This window comes from Betta splendens, chromosome 13 (genome assembly GCF_900634795.4).
Source record: "Betta splendens chromosome 13, fBetSpl5.4, whole genome shotgun sequence".
Lineage (NCBI taxonomy): Eukaryota > Metazoa > Chordata > Actinopteri > Anabantiformes > Osphronemidae > Betta > Betta splendens.
The window spans coordinates 14,495,277-14,520,959 of NC_040893.2; the positions used below are offsets into that span (position 1 = coordinate 14,495,277).

Consider the following 25,683-nt stretch of genomic DNA (forward strand, 5'->3'; position numbering starts at 1 on the left):
GTGGGCCACTGGAAGGAGCTTATGCAAGAAAAGCCCAAACCCGACCCATAAGCCCTATTGATTTCACTGATCACTGCAGACAATGATTAACCCTGCACCTAATAACCTGGTGCTGTTAGACTGGCACGTTCTGCACAGTTGGAAGGCAACTTATTACTTACAGTCTGATTCACCTCTCACCCCATACGGAGTTATTTTCATATGAGGCAATAAAACAGGAACAAGTGTCAAATATAATGTTTCAAGTCAAAATGTTATTTTACAGCACAGATTGTTTCTGAATGACTACACAGTTTAATTCACATTATTATAATGTTTAAAATAGCATCTGTTCATTTTTAAATATTATTTATTATACATTATATATATTTTTATAGTATCTGTGTCTCACATATACTCTATGTGGAAAACTAGAGACCACCAAGCTTTCCTACTCTTCAAATTACACGAAGCGATGGTCACAAAGTCCACTGGTGATAGGACAACAAACAACAGCAAGGTACACATCACACTTTAACCTATTACTCATCACACAAATAACAGATACACATGATCCGCAAAGCGATGGGTCCGTCTTTAACTGCTCTTTCTCAATTACTGCGCTGTGCTGCCTGTTGTTGTTGTTTGTTTGTGAATGCGTGCATGTGCATGTTCCTTGGCCAGATTTCATCGAGTGGGTTTCGATAGCGACTATCCGTGACCAGCGATGTCAGAGAGAGTTGATTGACTCCAGCCACTGTCTTCTGTTTGCCCGGCTTTGTTTTTCTTGGCAGTCGTTCGGGAGCATCGGGACTGCAAATAATGCCACTTCCCCCTACAACGTGTGCGTCCGTAACACATGTTCAGCTCAAATTTTTTTTTTTTTTTTTTTTATCAGATGCTGCATAAAAGTAAAACATGAAATTGGGCTCATTGTGTCCACACTCATTCATGTAGGACTATTTTTTATCCTTTTTGCTTGTCTGTTAATTTTTTTTATCTGTTTTTGCTCGCCTGTTTCTTGATTCAGCTCCGAAAACTTCTCCCTCTTTCTTAAACTTGCACCTCTTTCTCACTTTTCTTGCTTTTGTTCATGTCTTTTATATGTTTCAAGCAGCCAAAGAACAAATGTGAAAGACCATAATCAAGGAAAGGAAATGCTTTTAGTTAACCAACCAACAAAATCTTCTGCTGTAGAAAAAGAAAGAAAAAGTGGGGATATAATTTTAGAATAATGCGTCTCTTTCTAAGAAATGTTTGCACTTCTGTAAACGCTACTTGATAGCGATTCTGTGTGTGCTAAGTGAACGGCTCTTGGCAGGTGACCATTGAACTCTCAACCTGGTCTCTTTGCTGAGGAAGATGACTGGGGGTGAGGTCCACCTCCACGGAGACACACGGCCCTCAAACCTCCACCCCCACGTCCTCCCCACGTCGACTCGTCCCTCACTCGGGCGCTATAAAAGTCAGCTCTCGCTCAAGTTGTTCAGTCTCTTCAAGAACTCCACCAGGTAAGACACGCAGCTGCTGTGGCTCTAACTGGGGAACTTCCAGCGTTGTGCTCTGTTCTTCTTTTAAACATATATTTGTGAGTTTGCAGTGAGTTAGAGATGGCAACTTCAGAGTCAGGCTGTTTCTCAGTTGATGTTTTTACCTTTGCAAAACTAAAGGCCTCCAGACGAGATGCTGCTGGATGCATCTTGTCTTTGAGCCCGTAGAACCTCTGCCTCACCTTCTGTATGACTCTGTTTTACTATAAAGTCTGGATCGGGATTACTCAGCAGTCCAGAGCTAATCTGCTTGAGCCGTCTTTCTAATCCACCAGTGCTGAAGGTGCTTTTAATAGACAGCCATATGTTTAGCATGAACTAATTTGGACAAATCCATCCCTCAGAGGGGATAAGTGTGAAGCTTTAACCTCGCTTAAAGGCGTTCTTACCGTACTTCTAAACCTGCTTATCTGGCTACAGTGTTAAAAGTGGAGGATTCAAGACTTACGTGATTGAAAAGGTCCCCATTTTAAATTGGCTTGGTCCTAAATGTGTGTAAACTGATGTGACTTTATTATCTATTTTTTACTCTAGACCACCATGAAGTTCGTGGCTCTTGTTTGCCTTCTGCTGGCTGTAGGTGAGTGCTGAGTCAGAACTTCCATACCAATCACAAATACTAACCAGCACGTACAGCTTAGCCTATTCTGTAAAATATAGTGTGCGTCATATATATTTCTTCTGACTTCTTTTTCAGGCTCTCAGGCCTCTCCCATGCTTAGTGATGCACCCTCCCAGCTGGAGCACTTCAGGTCAGGTCTTAATCTCTTCCTGGACCAGTTGAAGGGATCCCTCACAAATGCTGTGAACTCCCTCGACGACGCGGAGTACAAGGACATCAAGTAAGACTGTCATGAAAGTTATCACAGAAAATATCAACTTCTCTTAGTTGCTGGTTCATTCAACTTCTTTGACATCCTCTAAAACCAGTCCATCCCCATGTTCTCTCCCAGGGAACGAGCGATCATGCACATAGACGGCGCGTACACTTACATCAAGCAGCTGCAGGCCCAGGTGGCGCCCGTCACCGACAGCGTTGTCGGAACCATCTCTGAAGCTACCGAAGAATTCCAGAAGTCTGTGGCGAAAGACCTGGTGGAGCTGGAGCCCATGCGCGCCGAGCTGAGGAAGGTCCTCAAAGAGCACATGGACCAGTACCAAACGCTCCTGAAGCCCGTCGTCGACAGCTACATCGAAAGGCGCAAGGAAGACATGAAGGCCATGAGGGCACAGTTCCAGCCCACTTTCGAAGAGCTGCGCAAAAAGGTGGCCCACAACGTGGAGGAGACCAAACAGGCCCTCGTACCCCTCCTGAAGGCCGTGGGTGAGAAGGTGGCCAATCACATCAAGGCCGTGAGGGAAACTCTGGGCCCCCACGTGGAGGAATACAAGGAACAAGTGAGGCAGGCCTACGAGCAAGCTCAGAAGTTCGACGACAAGGCCATGAGCGAGCTGAGGGAGAAGATTAACCCAGCGATAGAGGCGATCAAAACAAACATGAAGACGATCTACGACGTCGTCATCGAAACCATCACCAAAGACAGACAAAACTAAACCCCCGCTACTTCCCAGTAACCAACCTTATCTACCTGTCTGTCCTCATTCCACCTTCGTCTCCATTCTTCTTTCCTTACATGCACACCTCTCAAAATGAAGCCAGTGCTCCAGCCGATGCGCGTCTTTGCTAGCGGAGCGGCGGGACCCCTGACTCTTGCCGCTGCCGCCCACGCCGAAGACATACACAAGACATACACAGACACACGCATGCTCAGCGCACACACGAGCGTCTCCTTGGCCAACTGCTTACATTTTGTGTAGGAATTGTATGTGAAGTATCACAAGCGCCTGAACCCCTGTGTCATGATGCTTGTCTGATAAAAACTGTGCTTTGTCAAAATACAGCTCAATAAACATTTGACTGTTTATACTATTTTGCTCTGTGACCCTGATTTGAAAAAAACACAATACATCTCAGCAAAACTCTGGAATAAAATGTAAGCTGCATAAACACATTATCCACACACCCACTCTCTGTAGGTTTAAATAAGCTATTGCAATTCAGTTGAATTCAAAGTTTTAGAAAAATATTACGATCAGTTCTGTGTAAGACAGGCATCCAATAACTAATATGTATTAATGAGCTTTTTGTCCTGATTGCAGTGATAAATGAGTTGAAAATGGCCTATTGACAGTCTTAACTGTTGTCATGCTTTATTAGGGACAAACCCTTTTTTTCGTTTGTGGGTCCCTCAGGCTAGAACCCTTCAACACTGTCCCATCACAGAGCCATATGAGGACGTGGCTGCAGACACACATCACAGTCGCACAACAAATTAGTAAAGAGATGACGAAATCATTCATAAGGCTCATTAATCACAGCAGTGTGCCTTTTCATAATGGTAATATTATCACGTTATCACATGAGAAAGAATGTTGCATCCCACACTCATTCATGTGACTCATAAGCTTTGTGGCTAACATGCAACAATGTATCCAAGAAAACAGTAGAAAGAAGGGGTTAATGCACTTTGATAAGTAATATACATATCAGTGCAGCAATATCTACTTTATCTACTTTCAGCAGTTTTGGTTAAAGACACCATCCAGAATAATAAAAGCAGTTTGTTGTTGCCTTTGTTTGTCCACACCCAGTAACATTGGGCTGATTATTAGTGTGCTACTGATGGTCAAGACAACTTACCCTTAAGGCTCTGGGACATAAATGTAACTAACACCACAGGCTGGTGTGTGTGTGTGTGTGTGTGTGTGTGTGTGTGTGTGTGTGTGTGTGTGTGTGTGTGTGTGTGTGTGTGTGTGTGTGTGTGTGTGTGTGTGTGTGTTTATGTTCTTGGACTATACATGCATGCAGGCGCGTGCAGCTGTGATTAGTGCATGTCAGTGGCGCAGTGAGTATTGTAATGGATGAGGCCGATGTGGAGGTCCCCAGTGATAGTCTCCTGGTGTATATAACCAGCTTGTTCCCACTCCAGCATTTGTTCACCTACAAGAGCACCAGGCACTGGATACGCGGCACAGGAACGCTGCAGTCTCCACAGATATTCGTGCGTAAAGGAACAGAGAAGTCACACAAAGTCTTTTATATGATTCACCTGGAAGACATGGATGGTGAGTATTATTTCCTAAAACTTCCTGGGCTTGATGCAGGACATATATTCACGTGATGGTGATTAAAAAGAACGCGTGCAAACAAAAGCTCCACTCTCTTCAGGTCCTCAGCTGTCTCAGATCTCTGAGCCGTCCCTCCCCTGCTGTGCAGACACTGGGTCGCAGTCGAGCAACAAGGCCCCTCAAGTCAGTGGGGTCAGAGTTCAGCTGGAGATGCAGGCGCTTTGGCAGCAGTTTGACCAGCTGGGCACAGAGATGATCGTAACCAAGGCTGGAAGGTGACAATAATACTCCCATGCTTACGCTTTTAACTTCAGTACCTTGTTTTTGCACTTCTTCAACATCTCTTCCCACATTTCATTGATTTATGTGTTCAAATACTTTAGGAGGATGTTTCCAACTTTCCAGGTGCGCATCTCTGGGATGGATCCTGCAGCTGAATATGTCCTGCTCATGGACTTCCTCCCAGTTGACAATGAAAGATACAGGTCAGGCTCAGTCAGGACACAATAGAAGAACATTTTATTTTCCATAATTAATAGCACTGTCACTTAGATTCCACCTAACTGTAAACTTTTCCAGTGGAGCATGTCCGATTTTAAACCCTTACCCGTGTCTGTGTTTGTCAGGTATGCGTTCCACAGCTCATCGTGGTTGGTGGCGGGGCGAGCGGACGTCGCAGCCCCAAGCAGGATGCATTTCCACCCAGACTCACCGGCCCGCGGGGCTCAGTGGATGAAGCAGACTGTTTCCTTCGACACGCTCAAGCTCACCAACAACCTCCTGGACGAGAACGGACATGTCAGTCAGTGTTTTCAATGAACCCGGATTCTGTTTGTCTCTTTTCACTCGTGACTTGTCCCCTTTTCTTTCCCACGTCAGATGATTTTGAACTCCATGCACCGCTACCAGCCACGATTTCATGTGGTTTACGCAGATCCGGGCCCGAACAGCCTCTTGAATGCCTACAAAAACTTCTGCTCCTTCACCTTTCCTGAGACGCGCTTCATGGCTGTCACAGCTTACCAGAACCACAGGGTGGGAAATCCTGAAACAGCAAGATAGAAATACTGTAATCCAGTCCCATCAGATTGTTTGCCACGCTTGTATGAAGGTCAATCTAGTATAGGATTAGAAGCAACCTTTTTTAATTTCTCTAATTTTGTGTTTATTTCAATATTTTTCTCTCAGATAACTCAGCTAAAAATTGCAAGCAACCCATTCGCTAAAGGCTTCAGGACCACTGACACCCAGGATTGGTGAGTGATTAAAAAAAGATTCACATATGGCAGAATATGTGTAATAAACGGAGTGTGAAAAGCATATGTACCATAATTTAATAATACAGTGATGGTACTAGGTGAACACTATGTACGTTCATATAGGGTGGGAAATGCAAGACCCCTGACAGCGTGGTGTCCACCAGAGGGCAGAGCTGAGCCCCTCACCGCAAAACCCGAAGAGCAAGGAAATAAGAGCTCAAGGACAGAACCCAGTGAGTTCCCAGACAGGATGTTAGTTCTATTCCACAAAGTCCCTGCACATGAAGCGCGTGTTACTTATTATTATAAATTATTTTGCTTTCAGAATAACACTTTTGGTGGAATCTTTGTTTATGTTAAAAGGGTGATTGGACCTGTAGGTTTGTCCTTTGTTATATCATAAAATGATGTTTGGATGTGGATTTTGCTCTTGCACCTTCAGGATCAGAGGAGCCTGCATCGTTTTTGGTGGAGCAGCGTGGATTATATTACCACTGTAAGGACACATTAGGCCTGACTATGGACAGAAGAGATGACGACAGCTTGTTGGGAACTGCTTCTTTCTTCCCTCTTACTTCTTACTGGGATTTTGCTGGATCTTCTCAAGCGAGAGAAAATTTGTCATAAAGGAAAAAAAAAACACCCAGTAACAGTTTTTATATTATATATGTATTTCTTTGTGTTTAGGTATGTTGCTTTTTTGTCTCCCTTGCTAAATACACAGCATACGATTTCTCACCATAGAAAATATAGTTACTTTGTAATTTCACCTCATAATATTTATGCAATAGCAAAACATGTGTTGTTATTCAAGATTCTGTTGTCTAAATAAAAGAACGTTCTGAAATACTTTGTTTTTCTGAATGAGAGCAAATATGAATGGTAATAGAAACCTCTGTGATTGTGCAGCAAGCACGATAAAAAAACTCTCACACTGTGTAATGTCCAAAGGTTTTCTAAAGCAGGATATAGATAACATTTTCAAAGTAAACGACTTTTTTAAAATAGCGTGATTTTTATCAACATGTTTCAAACAAATGTAAATGAATAAAGTAAATTATTTTGGAAAACAACTGCACATAATTTATATTGATTGATACTGGAAGCTGGAAGATGGAGGATTCTAAATTTAAAATGCTTCAAAGTGAATTAACCGCTCAAATAGTTTTATTTCAGCATAGCATTAGAAAATGTTAAACTATTTTCTAACGTAACACTCGGCCTTCTTTGCTCAGTCAATATTAAATAATTATTAGCAAACAACTGAACCAAAAAAGCTTCGTTGTACACATGTAGCCTGCGACGTGTCGCGCCATCGTTCAACGTTACTGTCTTATTCTGAAAGCCCAAGCGGAAATGGTGTCGTTGTGTGTTTCGCCTTGACGGGCTGATGCTCACCGTGTCGGCTCTGAAGGATGCGGCGGGGTGGATGGAGGAGGAGGAGGAGGTGAAAGAGTGGAAGGCGGAGAACAGCATGAACGGGTCGAGGAAGGGGCAGGATGCGGAATACGGGAGCCCGCCGGCCAGCGTACCCACCGACGACGGCATCGGGCGTTTGACATGAGGCTGTGCGCAGGAAACGACCCGGGCCTGCGGTTTGTTGGTACTCGGAGGAGGGGAGCCTGTGATTTAGCCGTCGCCTCAAATTATCCGTGACACAGAGGGTTGCTAGGCTAAACTGCGAGGGCGCTTTGCTTCCTAGCGCGTGTCAAGCCGCACGTAAACGCTCGTTTGTGACTTGCTAACTTATTCTGCTATTAGCGTCAAGCGCGACCCCGTCCTTCCTCCCCTTTGTCGGTCAACTGCCGTCATGGTTTTAGCCGTCGTTTTAGCATCAACGCCGCCTGATCGCCTTTGCGCTGCCGCCGCCGCTGCCGCAGACTGGATGTGAAACGGAACGGAGCGGCGGAAAGTCACATCCAAAAAAAAAAAAACCACAAACAAGAAATAAACACAACGCTTCGTCATGGAGACGTCGACGCCGCAGTCTCGCTGGCTGACAGGCGCGTTCATATGGACAACTCTGTGCTGGCTCGGCAGCGGCCAGTCCGCGCTGGACGCGTCGGGCCTGCCTGTGGCCATCCGCGTGCCACTGCGGCAGGGCGCTCGCGCTCAACCGCCGCCGCTGCCACCTGCTACCGCTGCCGCGAGCGCGACGCACGAGCGCAGGCGGAGAGGCGCGGCGGCCGGCGGCATCAGTTTCGTGGACATGATCGACAACCTGCGTGGGAAGTCCGGCCAGGGCTACTACGTGGAGATGGCCGTGGGCTCGCCGGCGCAGAAGGTAGAACGTTCACCGTCACGGTGTAATTCACAGGTTGTCACGTGCAGCCTGTTTGTGGGCCTGGTCTTGGTCATTTATCTACAGTAGTATGCATAAATATAATTGTTTTCATTTTAAAGTGCCATATTTACAACACAAACACGTGTGCACACATTTCACTGAGATGGGGATTTTTTTTAAAATCAATGTCAGTTTGAGGATAAGGACTTCAAATAAACCTAATTCTGTTGTTCTGGCACTAGTGGCAGATGGCCCGGTTGCGCGCGTTTGTAGGAGAGCGAGGGGAAAGGACCCAATGATACAGACAGATAATGGCACCATTAATTCTGCAGAATGAGGGCTGCCAGCTGGGTGCAGCTGCGTTGTACAGGCTGGCACACCGGGGGCAAGTGATGGAGGCGATGCTAAAAGTGATGAGGCGGCAGAAGAGGAGAAGAAGCCGGGAGAGAAGGTGACAGAGGAGTGAGAAAGTTAGAGGTGGGATGGAGCGGATGGGATCAAGTGATGGTGAAGGCAGAGAGAGAGTGGGAGGGAGGGAGGGAGGCTGAAAGCAAATGTGTGTGACAGAGGAAGGACGTGGGAGCAAAGGAGCGAGTCTTCAGGAAAGCAAAAAGGTGATAAGTGGAGGTGTCGCAACACTGGGAGACACTGCTGCTTCCTACTGTGCCAATTAAAATGAAACTAATGGAAAAATGGAGAGATTTGTCCTGTAGAGACATCATCAGCCAGTTAAAGTTGATCGGCTGGGACGGGCACGCTGTGATTTCTGAGCTCATCGGTTATACAGCCCGCTGGGTGCCGTTTGAAATGTACTTTCAAATTTCATTCAATACCCATAATTTCATTTTGACATTCACGACATTCAGCTACTCAATTTAAAAAAGGAATCCATTGCTTTATTGGGCATTCAAACACAAAGCATGGTAATTCTTAATAGTAGTATTTCTAATGACATTGACAGGTTTTATTGGTCATTTTCTGTACAGTCGTGTTGTCCTCTGTAATGAATGGACAAGTACAAATATTTATGGAGCAGATGGTGTAATTTGACCTAAACAATCAAAGGTCACTGCTGGTGGGACCTGACTGGTTCCAGCTCAATGACCTTTGACCTGAAGACAATAAATTACTGAATTTTGGCAGGTGGCTAGCTCTATGGGAAACTCTTTGTATCTGTGCCCCCTACACTATAACACAGCATCAGGAATTGTCCACTGGCGTCTTGATCCAGGTCTGAGAGGAAACAATGGAAATGAATTCAAATTTCAAAGCTTGCTGCTAATATTTAAGCGAAATAAGCATTTTTAGGTTGGTACAAGATTCATTTTAACATTTAAATGTTTATTGAATGTACACAAACAAAAGCCAAGTGGTTATTTGTTAAAAACAGTAAGGATAATCACACACTATTACTAATTGCTTTAATGCTCTGAGAGCGCTGTCATCCAAGTAAAATTTATGTAAATAAATAAACATATCAATCTGTACATGAAATATATGAAGAGCAGTATTACTGGGACATTCAGCAGGTGATATCAAAAATATTAAGACATGCTTGGTACCTTAGGTGTCTGTCTGGACATGACAGTCAATAATAGTCATTTTCAAACGCTGTACATTGCTTCCTGTTGTGCTAACCACTACATGATTTGGCATTCATAGGAGAAGGGGGAAGGGCAGATCTAAGAGCTGGAACAGACAGGCTCTCTGCCAACGAGGGCAGGGAGACATACAGTAGAGCAAAGAAGGGGAAGCCTTGAGGTTTTATGCCTGTCAGGTTCTTCAGAGTCAGCTGACACATGCACTTAAAAACCTTGTATACTGAAGGTGTGAAGTATAGTATATAGTATATATTTTATTATTGACAGTATATGCATTCATAAATCCTGCATATAGAGGGTTGTGTCTATGAAACACAATGTGACAATGTGTGGCTTGGATTAACTGAATCAGGCACCGATGTTATTTATTCTGAACTTCCAGAGCAAGCCCTTAAGATAGTAGCACTTCTGTGGAAATCTAAATCTATTATTAAACGGTGTTTGATGGCTGGAAGCCTCCCTGCTCATCTATTTAGGTATTTCTGCGTAAAAAAGTATACGGTTCAGGTACACTACATCCAAAATTAATGGTGTGATGTAGCAGTGCTGCATTGTCATTGATAAAATGTGAGCATTATATACAGCAGTTCATGTGTCAAGCATTAGATAATAGAGCGCATAAAGAGTAAGTGATGTATCAATTTTATTTATTGCAAGCGGAGACTGTGCTCCATTCATACATTCACTAACTGTTTTGACTGATTGTGCAAAATGTGATACCCACAAGAGACAAGAGAGGGAGACACAAGAGTGGGGAGTAGGATGGGCAACCTGAGAGGTTGGAGGATTGGAGTGGGGGTACGGAGGGGGCAGGGAAGGACGTTCAGGGCAACAGGAAACAGCACAGGACTCTACAAGGAAAGAGGAATTACGATTGATGATGTCAGATGTAAAATGCAAAGATCCCAGGCTGTAAAGAGGGTGTTGGGTCTCATTTACTGAATGAATTACCTTGCCCTTCAGAGAGTGAATATAATCAACTGCATAAGGTTACTCAAGTGTGAGTTTTACAAACATGGCATGTGTGATAAATCTTAAGTCTGCTCTTCTGTCTGTGTCTCATTAGTTGAACATCCTGGTGGATACTGGAAGCAGCAACTTTGCTGTGGGAGCAGCAGCTCATCCCTTTCTACGCAGATACTACCACCGCTCTCTGTGAGTAGAGCCACAGCCAGTAGTCATTTCCAGGACGCTGGTCATGAAGCATCCTTGTAACGCTCTGCACATTCTTCCTCTGTGTGATCTTAATGTGAATCCCCAGCTCCAGCTCGTACCGTGACCTCGGAAGGAGCGTGTATGTTCCGTACACGCAGGGTCGCTGGGAAGGGGAGCTGGGCACCGACCTGGTCTCGGTCCCACACGGCCCCAACGCAACGCTACGAGCCAACATCGCAGCCATTACCCAGTCAGATCGCTTCTTCATCAATGGATCCAACTGGGAGGGAATCCTGGGACTGGCATATGCTGATATTGCCAGAGTATGAAGAGAATATTAATAAAATCTAATAAAACATTAATTAAACTTTTAATTTCACAGTAAAACTAGTGGCATTTATAAAAAGTATGCTGTTATTTGAATACCATAAAAGTATTATTACTTCCACATTATTACATTTATTCTGTGTTTACACTAAATTATGAAATAGGGAAAGATGGAGAGAGACATTTTATAGCGCTTGTTGGTGACGACTATGATGAAACTGAATCTTGACTCTCAAGATATCACTGTGGGAAGTAATTTATTATTGTACTTATTTCAGAGAAGATATCTGAGGAGTTATTTTGTCCTGTTTGTGCACATGATTTGACAACAGATAAGCACATGAGTCAGAGGAAATTTGTTTAAAAATTTATAGCTAATGGCTAAAAACAGCAGCTTGGTTTGGCGAGAGGTACAGCTGTTCTACCCTTGGTCTCTCTCTACAGCCCGACGAGACATTGGAGCCCTTCTTTGATTCACTGGTTCGCCAGACTCCTGTCCCCAACCTCTTCTCTCTCCAGCTGTGTGGAGCCGGCTTCACCCAAAACTACTCCCTGGGCAGCGCTACTGTTGGTGGCAGCATGGTGAGACAGACAGATGGAAATAAAAATAATCTGTAATAGTAGATTTGGAGCCACTGTGGGTTGTGTGTAATATTTATCCCTGTACTCGTAGATCATTGGAGGAGTGGATCCATCACTGTACGTAGGGGAACTTTGGTACACTCCTATTCGCAGGGAATGGTACTATGAGGTCATTATTGTGCGCATTGAGGTGAATGGACAAGATCTTAACATGGACTGCAAAGAGGTGAGAGTCATAGACAATGTAATTTTTATATTACTGGTACTACAATCAACGTTTAAAATGTGTAACCTGTGACTGTTACTTTGTTACAGTATAATTATGATAAAAGCATTGTTGACAGCGGGACCACCAACCTTCGACTGCCTAGAAAAGTCTTCCAGGCAGCAGTTAAGGCTATTGAAGCAGCCTCTTCGGTCAGTATTTAGATGCACATGCTTTCGTAATTAAATTTCTTAAATTAATTGTACTTCCAAACCTTCAGGACGTAGAAAGGACGTGTTAGGGAGATAAAACTCACTGCCCCACGTGTGTGTTATGCATACAGCTGAGTGCCCTCTGTTTCTGTTAACATAGCATAATGGGAGCGTCCTCTTTTCTTTCTTGCAGACAGAACAGTTTCCATCTGGGTTCTGGCTCGGGGAGCAGCTGGTGTGTTGGCAGGCCGGCACTACACCTTGGCACATCTTCCCTGTCATCTCCCTCTACCTGATGAGTGAAAATCGCAATCAGTCCTTTAGAATCTCTATCTTGCCTCAGGTAACACACTGTTTCATACTAGATTGGAATGTGGTTGCATAGCACAGGATTTCTCTTTTCAGTGTGATAGGTCCTAGGGGTAGGGAGGACCTGTAATAAATGTAGTTTTCATCTGATCATTTTCATTAAATGCTCGTGTGCCTGGATTACTGTTAAAAAGTAGAGGGGCTTACACAGCATGGTGCATTTATTTCTTATTAGTAGCATTCCAGGTTTAATCCCTTTGTTTAATCTTTTTGTTTTTCTGTTTCTGTTTAGCAATACCTGCGGCCAGTAGAGGATGTCGCTTCTGCACAGGAGGACTGCTATAAATTTGCTGTGTCCCAGTCCAGCACCGGAACAGTGATGGGGGCCGTCATCATGGAGGGTTTTTATGTGGTCTTTGACCGTGAAAAGAAACGAATCGGCTTTGCCGTTAGCACCTGCCATGGTGAGGCTTACATGAAGGGGGCGAGGAAACAATGAATATAGAATGAGTAATAGTCTAACAGCATATAGAAGCTTGAGATAGTGGTTGATGATGAAGAGGTGGGAAAATATGAATAATATTATTATATTATTATAATATTGTTTGTGTTACTCAAATGTTTTCCATCCTACTTCCTCATTTGCAGTGCACGATGAGTTCCGCACCGCATCAGTAGAGGGCCCATTTCACGGCGTCGACCTGGAAGACTGCGGATACAACATCCCCCAGACGGACGAGTCCACGCTTATGACCATCGCCTACATCATGGCGGGTATCTGCGCTCTCTTCATGCTTCCGCTGTGTCTCATGGTGTGCCAGTGGCGCTTCGCCCGCTGCCTTCACCCTCACGGAGACTTTGCTGACGACATATCACTTTTGAAGTAAACAGGAAGGACAAGGAGACTAAATGAGTCGGAGACCCACACTTGAAACACAGGACAGTGATGGATTTTAGGAAACAAAGTGTGTGCTGCTGAAAGGACGCTTTGAGTATATTCTTCAGGAATATAAAAGTATAGAAAACGCTGATGTGAAATGAGTACAGCTGTAGGACGGCTACCATTAAATTGGAACGCATGTGATGATTAATTGGGGTGACAAATGAGAAAGCCTGTGTCATCAGTGTCAACTTGCCTTGCCTGTTTCATTTACCTATGCAGGTCAGGTGAAATCGTAATATTTGTTATAAATATGTATAAATAGTCCACAGAGAATGACCTCTCTGATTGGGGATATAGGGAGAGCAAACAGATAATGGACAAATATGCCTAAATGAAGAAACTTAACCTGGAAAATGAGACGTGAAACCATCATGTTATTGGCTGTGGTTTGCTATGGTATGATGTCTATGTATGTGGTTATGTGTGTATTTATAGCTTGTTTGTGGCTTAGGAGCGACTGAAACAAGTTTGATATGTGTGAGCATGCTGGTATGTGTGTGCAGTTGTACTGTAAGTGAAAAGTATACCGAAAGAGTTAATGAAATGAAAATGATACTTATGAAGGTGACAAATAATTCTAGCACCGCTATAAATTACACTATTTTGCAAATGCCAGCAAAGAATTCTGCAATGCAAATGAAGTACGCTTTACATGGTTAAAATGATGAAATAATCAGATTGTAACAGCATTTACTGTATAAAATCAATTTGCACAGTGTGAAACTGAGACTGCTGAACCCAGTTAATATCAGATGTCACTTTTCCTCATATTTATAGCTTAAATATTGTATGTAATATGTGTGCATTCCAGATCATTTACTTGCCCTGGCACAGTCATACACCGTCCAAAAACACATTGCCTGTCTTATCTTCTGTACCATCTGATGATTTGCACATGTAACACACATTACATGTTAACAAACCAAGAACAAATAGGGCTTCTTTCACAGACACAGAAACAGCTTAATGCACTGCACCTTTCATGGGGGACCACATATGCTTAGAGAAGGCAACCAGCCCAAAGTAGGTTGTGCACTAAAGAACACCACATATGTCTACAAAGGGCAGTTTATATTGTCTCTCAGCAAGCTGTAAATAATGAACTCAGAAATGTATATTTATCTGCCAGGTGCTGGCAGCACTGTTGACTTAATAAAGTACTTATTGTAACTGTAAAGTGTCACGGACATCAATTCCTTTGCTTTCAATTCCTTTCCTTTCAATGTTAAATAATGAGATAAGAATGGGGGTGAACTTCTATTGTTTGGTCTGAATGACGACACAATTTGGATCACAATTAAGAGCAGCACTCAATAACAGTACACAGTTGAGAGATAAAGTGTATATTTCTACTGCTAGGAGGATCATCAGTCACCAGGGATGCTTTTTATTGTTGGTTGTAATAGTATATTCTTATTAAGTAGGTGTTATCACAGAGGCCCTATCTATTTAATTCTGCGTACTGTACCTATACGCTGTTATTGCTCTCAACCAATCAAATAGCACGTACGGCGTTTGCGCAACAGATGCTTGACGTATTACGTCAGGAATGTGACTTATTCGTTACGGAAATGTGGTGACAAGCCTAATATTTCACATAAATTTACCAAGAAACGGATGAGAAAAATCGACTTTGGTGGAACGGTGAGATATAACAGTATTGTCGCTGTGAACTAACATAGGAATGACTTGAACTGCGGTATTCCCCAAACGAATACGATGTGAGTTTTTGAAGCCAGGACACTAGCGAACGTTCAAAGCCATGACAACAATAACGACGTGTCGCGCGAGACTCGTGTGTCAGTTAAACGCTTCCTGAGTTAATTCGCTCACTTTTCCTTATAACTGCTTATCTTTTTTTATCGTGGATCTGTCGAGTGTCACGGTGTCAGTAAATTACTGACTGCCCCCGCTTGCTAATTGAGGTTTTGGCTAACTAACGTTAACCTGAGACAAAAAGTGAGCAATCAGCAGAATTGAGCTAGCTGACAAGCGATCCCAACATGTCCGATTACAACGAAGACAACAAATTGTTCGGCAGTGTTGACATTAGCGGTATCTCAGTACTATATGCTGTATTATAGGAAATATAGCTAAATGACTAAAAATGTAAAGGTGACTGTGCTGGAAATACTTCCCATTTAACGTCAAGGCTGCGTAGTTATAGATGTATTATTATGGATATTAGATGTAGATGGATATTATTATGTTTTATAATATGGCAGACCGACAGGTATTAGAATAGCGAGCGTTTGTGTTTAGGTTATCAGATGACCTCCACCAACTTTGCTCAATTACAGATATTTGTCTGTAATGTAGAAATCAGTAACTTTGTTATGTATGTCATGGGTGTGACGCAGTAATAGTTATTGTTATCTAGCCACTGGATAATAACCTGTCTTGCCCAAGAGTAAGCTTGCTAAGCATCTGGGTCAAATGCATATTATTATATAAATTTAAATCTAAATAAAAGTATATATTTTCTACCACATTACCTGATGTGAAGGCTAATACATGCTAAATATGATATGATTGTGTGGCTAAGTAACACACATGGGGTATTTATGTTCACTAGCTTAGCATTGGTAGTTTAGTTTTATTCATATGTAAAAGCATCACTGCTTCACAGTTGTCAGTGTAGAAACCACTACACTGAATGCAGTGGCCACAGCACATTGAAGTGGCGTTCAGTTAGTGAGATGCTGCGAAACTAGCAAGCAGCCTCTAAATGCAGCACGAACATGAGAAGCAACCAGCCACTCATTCTCAGACTGTCCCAACGTCTATCAAGACATTCCTTTCTCCCTGTCTTTGTGTGATGTCAGGTTACTGTTCAGATGAAGACGACTTGCCTGGCTCAACCTTTGTGTCATCACCCTTTGTTGCCATGGCAACGGTCTACCGTCCCATATTCCTGCTCCTCCTTTTCCTGTCCTCCTTCACCTTGTTGCTTGTGACCTTCCTACCATCGCTTCCCCATTTGCCCTCCTCTCTTTCCTCAACTTGGCCCTCACCATCCTGTGGTCCTGGTCAGTCCTGGGCTGTTCAGCTCCACAAAGGCCCATATCAGCACGATGACCAATACAGCTCTGTGCACCTGGATGTCATAGCAAGCAAGGTACAATACTTGATTATCATTTTCTCAAAGACTGTAGGTCTTTTGCCATTCTTGCTGTTATTTTTGTTTAGTACATGGGACATAATTTATTAAAAAGAAGCTCTTCTCTTTTTAAATTAAATATGTTTTTTGTTTTTCAAGGGTTCAATTTTATACCTGTTTTTTTTGTTAACAACTCATTTCTCAGCAGCGATTGGTAATTTTCATCTGATCTGTTTACAGTAAGTTTCTTAGTTGAGGGATACAACATATTTCAGCATGTTTGTATTCCACATCCTAGGTAGCTGAACAGGCAGGCCTGCAGAATCGGGGCCAGATTGGACAGCTGGACGGCCACTACCTGCTGTGCTCCGCAGGGCCTGATGCAACATCTGTGGGAAGTATTTGGAGAAAAAGTGTCCAACCAGCAGAGGTTCTAGCAAACCACCCCCATGTTCTGTGGTACTCCCAGGAGAGTTTGCTCAGCCGCTCAAAGAGGTCATTGGCCTTCAATGACCCACGCTACTCAAGACAGTGGCACTTGGTGAGAATATATCGCAGATCAGTGTCCATTAAATCTTGCAGTATGTACCTAAACATTATACTTGGTAAAGTAGCTTCATAGGGTCATTTGTATAAAAGAGTTGTGCAACATGTATGTTCACTTTGTTGTGTTTAATCATTATCTTTTGGCTATTTTCTTTTGTTAATTTATTTACTCGGCTATTTGTTGTAGCCTCTTCACTTTACATGACTTCCAATACTGCTGTTCTTGTTTTGCAGCACAATCATGTCAAAATTGGTATGGATATCAATGTAACAGGAGTGTGGGAGCGTAACATTACTGGACGAGGAGTCACTGTGGTGGTGGTGGATGACGGGGTGGAGCACACCCACCAGGATATTCACTCAAACTATGTAAGTCAGTACTAATGCATACTCATTTTATAGTGCTGTTCACTAGTGATGGGTCCGGCAACGCCGATGCGTCGGCGCCTGTGTCGAGCTCATAGATCGAAACACTGTGTCGGTGCGCTTATTGCTTATTGGGAAAGCATACAATTCCTGTATCAGTCATTGTCTGATGCGCCAGACTGTGTTTATAAGGAAGCACATGTGTCGGGATGCATCAGCCTAATGGAATCCCTGAGCGTTTGCCGTTCATCATCAAATTTATCTATAATTCATCTCATATTGGAAGATAAGGTGTCTTTTTTTATTTAATTTTATAATAAAGTGAAAGTGAAAGGCCATAAAATAAATTAATTAATTAATTTTAAAACGTTTTTACTTGATCTATCTAAATTCAGATTAATTTTAAAGTGACTCTTAGTTTACTAATAATATTATTTTATGCATGTTAAATGTCACAATTGTTCGACAGAACTCTTTTTTTTCACCTATAGACCCCAGATTTAAATCACCCTGGTTCCGCAGTTTCTCCAAGTGCGATGAGGCCATCAGTAGACTGCAGGCAGAACAGCAGCCGTCTACACCCACTTTAGACATGTTATTCAGCATTATTTGTTTCTTGTTGTTTGGAAATCATGTACTAAAATGCCAGTTTGTTGTTTCTAGATAACCTTTGGCAAGATCTCTTCATTGCAGAGGGCAGGCAGACCAAATTTCTTTAAAAAAAAAAAGTCATCCTCATTCACATGTTAACTTAGATTTTCATGTTCTGATACATGTCCACTTTATCGACTGTATATAAAAATATCAATTTTAAATGTAAATGAAGATATGAAAAAATACTTTATAAAATACAATGGCTTAAATTATATTATTGTATATATTAGGTCATCAAGTCAGTGTCAGATGAGTCTGTCAACTAGGCTGCCTGTAGGGATTTTTAAGGTCCAGCAGGTGTCAGTATTCAGTGACACAGTATCGGCACAGTATCAATACAGTTTTGCAATGTATCGAAACGCTTCATGACGCCTCATCTACCCATCACTGTTTACTGATGAATTGTCTACAAATTCTCCAAGCATTGTCAAGTGTTTGAATTTGTATTTTATTTTATTCTCTGTTTTCTGTGGTGCCATTTTTCCCTCACAGAGTCCCGAGGGCAGCTACGACCTGAATTCGAATGATCCAGATCCTATGCCTCACCCAGACGTGAACAGCGACAACCACCACGGAACACGATGTGCTGGGGAGATCGCAGCTGTTCCCAACAACAGTGTGTGTGCCGTGGGCGTGGCGTACGGCAGCAAGGTTGCAGGTACAGACAAGAAAAATAACATTATCCACAGTGAGTTTCTCTTGAGACATTGGATAAATATTTGTGTAAAACCAGCCTTTCCTTGTTTTGCCATTAGGTATCAGAGTACTGGATGGCCCTTTGACAGACAGCCTAGAGGCCATAGCTTTCAACAAGCACTACCAGATCAATGACATATACAGCTGCAGGTGTTAATTTTGTTTGTTTTTTCAGTCTTTGCCAACTCTTACAGACACTTGCAATTGCAAATGTATTTCCATTGTAATGTAGTGTAATTATCAATATTTTATATGTTTTTTTACTTAAAATGCTGTTGTTTTTAGTTGGGGTCCTGATGACGATGGACGCACTGTAGATGGACCTCATCCCCTGGGCAAGGTGGGAGAAAGCCAGTTTATGTGCACCATTGTTTCTGGCCTGCAGAGGGCAGTAGACTATAACATACCAATTGCAGCAGGGCAGTTGTGTTAAATAATAGTGTGTGTACAGCACTTTTGCTTGTTTTTTTTCCAGTTGTTATAGTTATATATTTTTTGTTTTTCTGCTCTACAGGCAGCACTGCAGCATGGGGTAATTGCAGGCAGACGAGGTTTTGGCAGCATCTTTGTGGTTGCCAGTGGGAATGGAGGTCAGTACAATGACAACTGCAACTACGATGGCTACGCCAACTCCATCTACACTGTCACAATTGGTAAGACACCTACACACTTTATTATGTGTATTTTTATCCGTTTTGCATTTTTTTTTAAATGGCCTTCTTGTGGACATATGCATGTGGAGCCACTGACAATCTTTGTTTTTCTGTGTGCGCTTTGCAGGAGCAGTTGATGAGAACGGCAGGATGCCCTTCTATGCTGAGGAGTGCGCCTCTATGCTGGCTGTCACTTTCAGCAGTGGTGAAAAGAAGCTAAGGAGTATTGTAAGTGCAGCACATACCCACAAATCGAGAATGTGCTGGAACAACAGGAAAACACAAGGTCACTGATGAGCTTCTTTTGGCTAAACAGGCTGATATTATCAAGCGATAGCTTTTGGAGTAGCTCAAATCAGTGTGATATATAGTTCTAATGGACCGGGTTTCTGTTTAAGCTGACTAAAACTGTCTAGTCTGGGTTCAATTTGCCTCTTTTTTTCCTGTTTATTATGAGGATCAGTTACAGTACTTTCATTCACTCATACAGTACAGTAGTTCCTTAGCTCTAAGGAACTCTGATGATGCTCTTTAGTCCGGTGCACGGTGTGAGAGAGTGCTGGAGGTGCATCAGTAACTTTACCGCAACAGGACATTGATGCTATTGATACCACAAAAACAACTTCTCAGGATAAACATGACTACACATGTTAAACATACTGTAATACACATACAACACTGCACAGTGGCTTGAACATTGGCTGGAACAGCTCTCCTTTGTCTTCTGTGTGTAAACACGGAGGGCTAAGAATCCTAAAGCTGTGGTCTTTTGTTAGACAGGCCGTCACTGTGTATATACGTGGAAGATATAAGGTGTCTTCTGGACCTTGTATATGGTGACTTAATATTGTTACACTGAATTAGATGTTCCATGTATACAAATGAGTGAACAGCACAACTGTAAATGATTTCTAGAACTATCCTTCTTTGGCAGTACTCATATTACTATATTCATTTCTATTGTGTCTCCTCTACTCTACCATTGTCTTTTCAGGTGACATCAGACTGGTCCATGCAGCAGGGGACAGGCTGCACAGAGGGCCATTCTGGCACGTCAGCCGCAGCCCCACTGGCTGCAGGAATGGTGGCTCTCATGCTGCAGGTCCGGCCGTGCCTGACTTGGAGGGATGTGCAGCACATCATTGCTTATACTGCCACCAAGGTGAAGGCTGTTACTGTTCAGCATGGTTTATTGCAGTCAAGGGTTCTAATTTACATATTTTGTCTTGCTTTATAAAACTAATCAAGAAACAGAATTATATAAAAATAAATGAACAAATGTTTTCAACGATACTCAGCTCATTAGTCTGTGATCTTTAGTGTATTGCACCCAATACAAGAGTAAGAATTCTGATTCTGTACCCTTTGTCTGGTTGTCACAGTTATGTTAGCTGTCAGTGAAATAGTATCTGCTTTGTTTTGAAATGTTGTTTAATGTAGTATTTGCTGCATGAGACCAAACTTTGCCACCTGTAAAATTTCTGTTTGAACAGTGCGACAACAACGCTGACTGGACGGTGAATGGAGCTGGTTTCCATCACAGCCACCAGCATGGCTTTGGACTGCTCAATGCATGGAGGCTAGTCAACGTTGCTAAGGTACACATAGAGTATACACACAACAAGAGGTTGCACCCAGTAGCAATGTTTTGTCGAAGTGGATATATTTTGACTCTTTTTTTTTTTACTTTTGTTTTTTTCAGGTGTGGGAGACAGTGCCGTTCCTAGTGTCCTTTCAGAGCCCAGTAAATGATAAGCAAACAGCCATCCCAAAAAAAGAGCAGTTGAGCTACACCTGGAAAGGTAACGCTGTTTATGCACAGTAGTGCTCCTTCACTCTCTTCGCTCTCTGACACTTCCTTGTGGAGTTTACACACTGCACCACATAGCTAACTCCCTCCCTCCCTGTTTCTCAGTCAGGCTGCCTGTCCATATTAGGTAAAGTTCTCTTGTTTGTGAGTTCCCACATCCACTTTGAAATACTGGGTGTGATTTTTTTTCCAAGTTGCTGCTGTGTTTTTCCTTCATTTTTTTAGAGCTGAGTTTCTTCAGTTCTCCTCAGTATTTTTTTCCCCTTTTCTCTGCTACCTACTCCGATTCCCCTTAAACCCGACTCTCATGCTTTTTTTTTCCTAGATACATTGCACACGATGACGACATTCTAACCAAAACACTTTGATCTCACTCATCACTTTTCCTCTTCTGCCTCTACATGTATCTTCTCTGTTTTATGGCCTTGTTGCGGTTGAATCACAGTCTACTACAACAGGAGTGACAGGCAGTTACATAGTCTAAAACTGCTGCAGTGCTTAATTGGACCTTACAATCCTTAAATCTGTCGCTGTCACAGCTTTTTTGTCACTGACAAAGTTCAGCTTTTCCTGTCACGCTGATCAGCTTTGTTTGTTGTTGTAGTTACTAAGAGCTTTGGCCGCATCATTAGTAAATGTTCTGCCTCTAGAGTATTTTAATCTCCCATGTGAGTGCAACCACTGCAAATGTGTGTTTGTGTATATGCACATAGACACTGGCTATGTCACAGACGTGCATGCGTGCTTGTGTCTATACATGCAGACAACAGATGGAAATTCCAGTCAAAATCTGAAGCTTTAGGTCATTGTAGTAAAGAAAAGCAAAGGAGACTTTAATTATAGTCAATATTTGTTTAAAATGTGAGTTTGGTTTAGTTTTGAGCTGTAATTTGTTCTCAGAAAGCTGAAACAAAAAAGATGTCTGTTTGTTTGGATATTTCTTTGCATACCCATGTGTGTTTATATTCTTTTTCTAGAGATGTATCCTATCCCTTACACAGTTGACAGCTCTTGTAACAGTGTCATAAAAAGCCCTCAGATATTTTCTAGTGTTAAGATCAGGAGGCAGCAGCCGTATTAGGACTAAATGTTTTTTGGCAGCTGGGTGCGCTAGGACTCATCAGTGAGCGCTACCAAAGTCAATATGTGCAGCATGACCTTGTCATACAAACAGTACAATATTCAACCACAGACGTGTTGAACGGGGATTATATGTTATGTTAATTATGAAAATTAGTTCTTAGTGATACAGAGAGACCTTTTTCACACACTGTTACGAAATGAACCTTCATCCTTTTTATTTTCTGACTTGTTCTTTTGTTTCCTATTTGACCTAAATTACACCTGAGAAGGGAGGTCAAGTGTACATATTACTTTTTTAAAGACAATGCTGTCACAGTGTGTCATTATCTCCACTCCTCGTAAAAGATCTTCAGCTCTTTCCTTGACTTGTTTCCATTTTCTTAACATCTCTCCCTGGCTCCTGTGGTACATCTGTGCTCTGACTATCAGTCTCTCTTCTACACCTCTGTAAACACTCCTTGTTCTCGTGTCCCTTTGCGTCCGTCTCCGCCTCGATGATGTGCTCAGCCCTACATGGTCAGGGAGAAATGTGGCTCATTAGTATTCTGAGCCTAGGGAATGTCGAGACATTACGAGACACTTGCAGTAGGAGGGTCAGAGGTGGTCAGGAAGTCTGAAAGCGTTTAATGGGGATAAGGTGAGAAATGGAGATCCAAAGCCGGACTGATGCTAAGGTTAGGGAGAATCCAGACTGTTGAGATCTGAGGTTCACTCTTGTTCATCAAGTTACTTAGTAAGAGCTACTAAAGCAATTAATTTACATAGTTTTAACCTTTTGAATATGATATCTATTGTATATTCACTTCAGTTATATACTTAATTGCAACTGCAAGCCTCTATTTTCAAATTTGTGATAGCCATGTATATTTTACAATTTATTCACAGAAGAAGACAGGACTGCTGTATCCAAACATGTGAAGCAGCCTTAGTAATGGCTGACATTTTCTATTCACAGCCACATTGGCTGCTGCTATCAGTCCAGGAAATGGAATAATGCACGCAGACTAAACTGCTCTGCACTCTGCACTCCTTAGTCTCTGCTGAAGACCTGAAGCAGTCTGGGATGAAAACACTGGAACATGTAGCAGTTACTGTGACGATAAACCACCCTTGCCGTGGCAACGTGGAGATTGTCTTAGTCTGCCCCAGTGGTATGACGTCAATCATCGGAGCCCGCCGGGTCATCGACAGGTGCGCACACACACACTAACCATGATAAATGTTACTGAAATATACAGTTAATACAGAACTTAATGGAATGAGTGATTTATTACACTAAATGGGGAAACAACAACAGCTATTACAGGAAGATGAAAGCATGGTCGTGCTGTATATACAATGATACATGTATGTTTGTGTGAGTACAGCGATCCTGCAGGTTATCAAGATTGGACTTTCTCCACCGTGCGTTGCTGGGGAGAAAGAGCTGAAGGCCAATACACACTCACCATATCGGACCACAGTGAGCTGCTACACGCACTCAGACATATGATGTACTGTGAAAAGTCAACTAAGGGGAAAAAAAATCCCAGAAATTTTGAAATTTGTTTTTGTGATATCTATTTATTCATTACTTGATGACGTATTTTTCACCTCATGATTATCTGTTTCTCTGCTCCTGTAGAAGAGGCATCATCTGAGCAGTGTGCTGCAATAGGGGTGTTAAAGCAGTGGAAGCTGACCCTGTATGGTTCCTCTATGACTTTCAGCGAGGTCAAAGACAGACAGAAGTAAGATCTCATAGGCCATAGTGACACTGAGCTTCTGGTTGACTGCTAGTTTTCACTGATACAGTATGTAATCTATGAGGATGTTCTGCATGTTGACTGGCTGTGCACGGATTGACAGGCTGGTGGAGGAGGCCATGAGTGGCCAGTATCTGGACAGCAACTTCTCCTTACCCTGCCCCCCTGGCCTGGATATCCCTCCAGAGGTCATCAGCCCATTCACGTCCAACAATCTAAAGGTAAATCATGCAACATCGTACGCACACTCACCTCAGAGGGTAAGTGGAAACGTCTTAAGTTGTTCAGTGCTTTTTGTTATGATTTACCCCCTTTCTTTTCTTCTCCAGTTTTTGCTGTTGCTGGGCTGCTTCGCTCTGTTCTGGTCCCTCTACTATATACTGGATGTCACTCTGGACCATCGGAACCTCAGGTGCCTTTTCTGTCTGCGCAGACAGCGAAGAGGTCATCAGGCCCGCAGGTCTCGTCAAGGGAAAGGGGTGGAGGAGGCGTTGCTAGAGGAAGATGCGTGGGACTCAAAAGTCGAGTTGAATGCTGTGTTTGAGTCCAAAGTGCCGCTTATCAACGGAGAGCAATAAAATAGCACTGTCTAAAATGTCTGCCCTCAGGCCCCCACCTCCAATCTAATTAACCAGCCTTTTACACTGCTTCTGATCGAACAGTACCCACGCTGATACTGTAGGGGCACAGAGCAGAGTTTTGGGTCTCTTTGTCTTTTGGATAATGGTCAAACATGTGGCCTTGTTTGAGAATCTTGGTGTATGCTTGTGTGTGTGCATGTGTGTGTGAGAGTGTGTGTGTGTTGTCAGAGGCAACAATTGTCATTAGACTTATGTTTAAAATTATAGTAAGGATGAGAACTGGAGAGGGACTTAATACCTCGGTTAAATTGCATGTTTGCATGTAATTTAGGTGCATACAGGCTTTTCTGTATGCACCCACAGAACAAATGAAGTACTCTTAAAGGTACAAAAAAGATCTTGATGTGCACTGTGGTTTGAATGTATGATTGTCGGGGTATGGGTGTTTTTACTTGTTTGGAGTTGCTTTTATTATGCAAGGTCTTCCATGAAGAAGTGTCCTTTAAAATATGGTATAAGACAATGGGGTTTCTAAGCTTGAATTTCTGCTGGTGGTACGCGTGAGTTCAACCATCTACTGGTATAAACTTGAAATGGGTTTTCAAGTGTGGGATTTGTACATGTATTTTTATTAAGTCAAATACACACAGTGTGTGCCTGCTTTACAGATATATGCCAACTGTGTCTAATGATTTGTATAACATGTTTTTCAGAATTAAAGAGTTCTAATGTTTTTATTTTAAAAGAGAGTGAGGTGAAATTGGAAGCTGTGTTTGCTGTGCAAGCCACAGGTTATCAGAATGATAATAAAAGGGTTTGGTGCAATATCCTCCTTCACATTCTTTTTGAACTTGTAATCTACGGAACATCACTTTGTTATTTAAAGCATTTGTTGGTACTGTAAATACATACAC

The 25,683-nt window shown here is 42.6% G+C and overlaps 4 protein-coding genes across 4 annotated transcripts; all 4 read left to right on the plus strand.

Annotated features, from left to right (window-relative positions):
- The first annotated feature begins 1,413 nt into the window (after positions 1-1,413).
- apoa1b (apolipoprotein A-Ib) lies at positions 1,414-3,459 on the plus strand. Its single transcript, XM_029171572.3, has 4 exons — positions 1,414-1,490; positions 2,064-2,109; positions 2,227-2,371; positions 2,483-3,459. Exons 2-4 carry the CDS (start codon positions 2,070-2,072, stop codon positions 3,081-3,083), a joined length of 786 nt encoding a protein of 261 aa, XP_029027405.1. The 5' UTR covers positions 1,414-1,490; positions 2,064-2,069; the 3' UTR covers positions 3,084-3,459.
- A 988-nt stretch (positions 3,460-4,447) lies between these two features.
- LOC114868160 (T-box transcription factor TBX1-A-like) lies at positions 4,448-6,876 on the plus strand. The gene is made up of 8 exons (XM_029171570.3): positions 4,448-4,655; positions 4,759-4,933; positions 5,042-5,143; positions 5,285-5,456; positions 5,538-5,693; positions 5,847-5,914; positions 6,041-6,150; positions 6,360-6,876. The coding sequence occupies exons 1-8, from the start codon at positions 4,448-4,450 to the stop codon at positions 6,542-6,544; spliced, it is 1,176 nt and encodes a 391-aa protein (XP_029027403.1). The 3' UTR covers positions 6,545-6,876.
- A 480-nt stretch (positions 6,877-7,356) lies between these two features.
- On the plus strand, positions 7,357-14,712 carry bace1 (beta-secretase 1). Its single transcript, XM_029171569.3, has 9 exons — positions 7,357-8,201; positions 10,869-10,957; positions 11,064-11,280; positions 11,729-11,866; positions 11,958-12,092; positions 12,182-12,283; positions 12,477-12,626; positions 12,885-13,056; positions 13,241-14,712. The coding sequence occupies exons 1-9, from the start codon at positions 7,884-7,886 to the stop codon at positions 13,477-13,479; spliced, it is 1,560 nt and encodes a 519-aa protein (XP_029027402.1). The 5' UTR covers positions 7,357-7,883; the 3' UTR covers positions 13,480-14,712.
- Positions 14,713-15,043: 331 nt separating this feature from the next.
- Positions 15,044-25,596, plus strand: pcsk7 (proprotein convertase subtilisin/kexin type 7). The gene is made up of 17 exons (XM_029171029.2): positions 15,044-15,179; positions 16,361-16,653; positions 16,934-17,176; positions 17,416-17,550; positions 18,694-18,859; positions 18,957-19,047; positions 19,183-19,237; positions 19,412-19,550; positions 19,678-19,778; positions 20,545-20,712; positions 21,044-21,148; positions 21,253-21,352; positions 23,478-23,634; positions 23,811-23,905; positions 24,068-24,173; positions 24,292-24,409; positions 24,518-25,596. Exons 2-17 carry the CDS (start codon positions 16,423-16,425, stop codon positions 24,764-24,766), a joined length of 2,259 nt encoding a protein of 752 aa, XP_029026862.1. The 5' UTR covers positions 15,044-15,179; positions 16,361-16,422; the 3' UTR covers positions 24,767-25,596.
- The last annotated feature ends 87 nt before the right edge of the window (positions 25,597-25,683 follow it).

Coding starts and splice junctions, on each gene's coding strand:
- pcsk7 (XM_029171029.2), top strand. CDS start 16,423: ATGGCAACGGTCTACCGTCCCATATTCCTGCTCCTCCTTTTCCTGTCC. Junction 19,048..19,182: donor AATGACATATACAGCTGCAG/GTGTTAATTTTG, acceptor TGTTGTTTTTAG/TTGGGGTCCTGATGACGATG. Junction 19,779..20,544: donor AAAAGAAGCTAAGGAGTATT/GTAAGTGCAGCA, acceptor TTGTCTTTTCAG/GTGACATCAGACTGGTCCAT.
- bace1 (XM_029171569.3), top strand. CDS start 7,884: ATGGAGACGTCGACGCCGCAGTCTCGCTGGCTGACAGGCGCGTTCATA. Junction 12,627..12,884: donor GAATCTCTATCTTGCCTCAG/GTAACACACTGT, acceptor GTTTCTGTTTAG/CAATACCTGCGGCCAGTAGA. Junction 13,057..13,240: donor TGCCGTTAGCACCTGCCATG/GTGAGGCTTACA, acceptor CCTCATTTGCAG/TGCACGATGAGTTCCGCACC.
- apoa1b (XM_029171572.3), top strand. CDS start 2,070: ATGAAGTTCGTGGCTCTTGTTTGCCTTCTGCTGGCTGTAG. Junction 2,110..2,226: donor TTGCCTTCTGCTGGCTGTAG/GTGAGTGCTGAG, acceptor CTTCTTTTTCAG/GCTCTCAGGCCTCTCCCATG. Junction 2,372..2,482: donor GCGGAGTACAAGGACATCAA/GTAAGACTGTCA, acceptor GTTCTCTCCCAG/GGAACGAGCGATCATGCACA.
- LOC114868160 (XM_029171570.3), top strand. CDS start 4,448: ATGGATGAGGCCGATGTGGAGGTCCCCAGTGATAGTCTCCTGGTGTAT. Junction 4,656..4,758: donor TCACCTGGAAGACATGGATG/GTGAGTATTATT, acceptor CACTCTCTTCAG/GTCCTCAGCTGTCTCAGATC. Junction 5,694..5,846: donor CAGCTTACCAGAACCACAGG/GTGGGAAATCCT, acceptor TTTTTCTCTCAG/ATAACTCAGCTAAAAATTGC.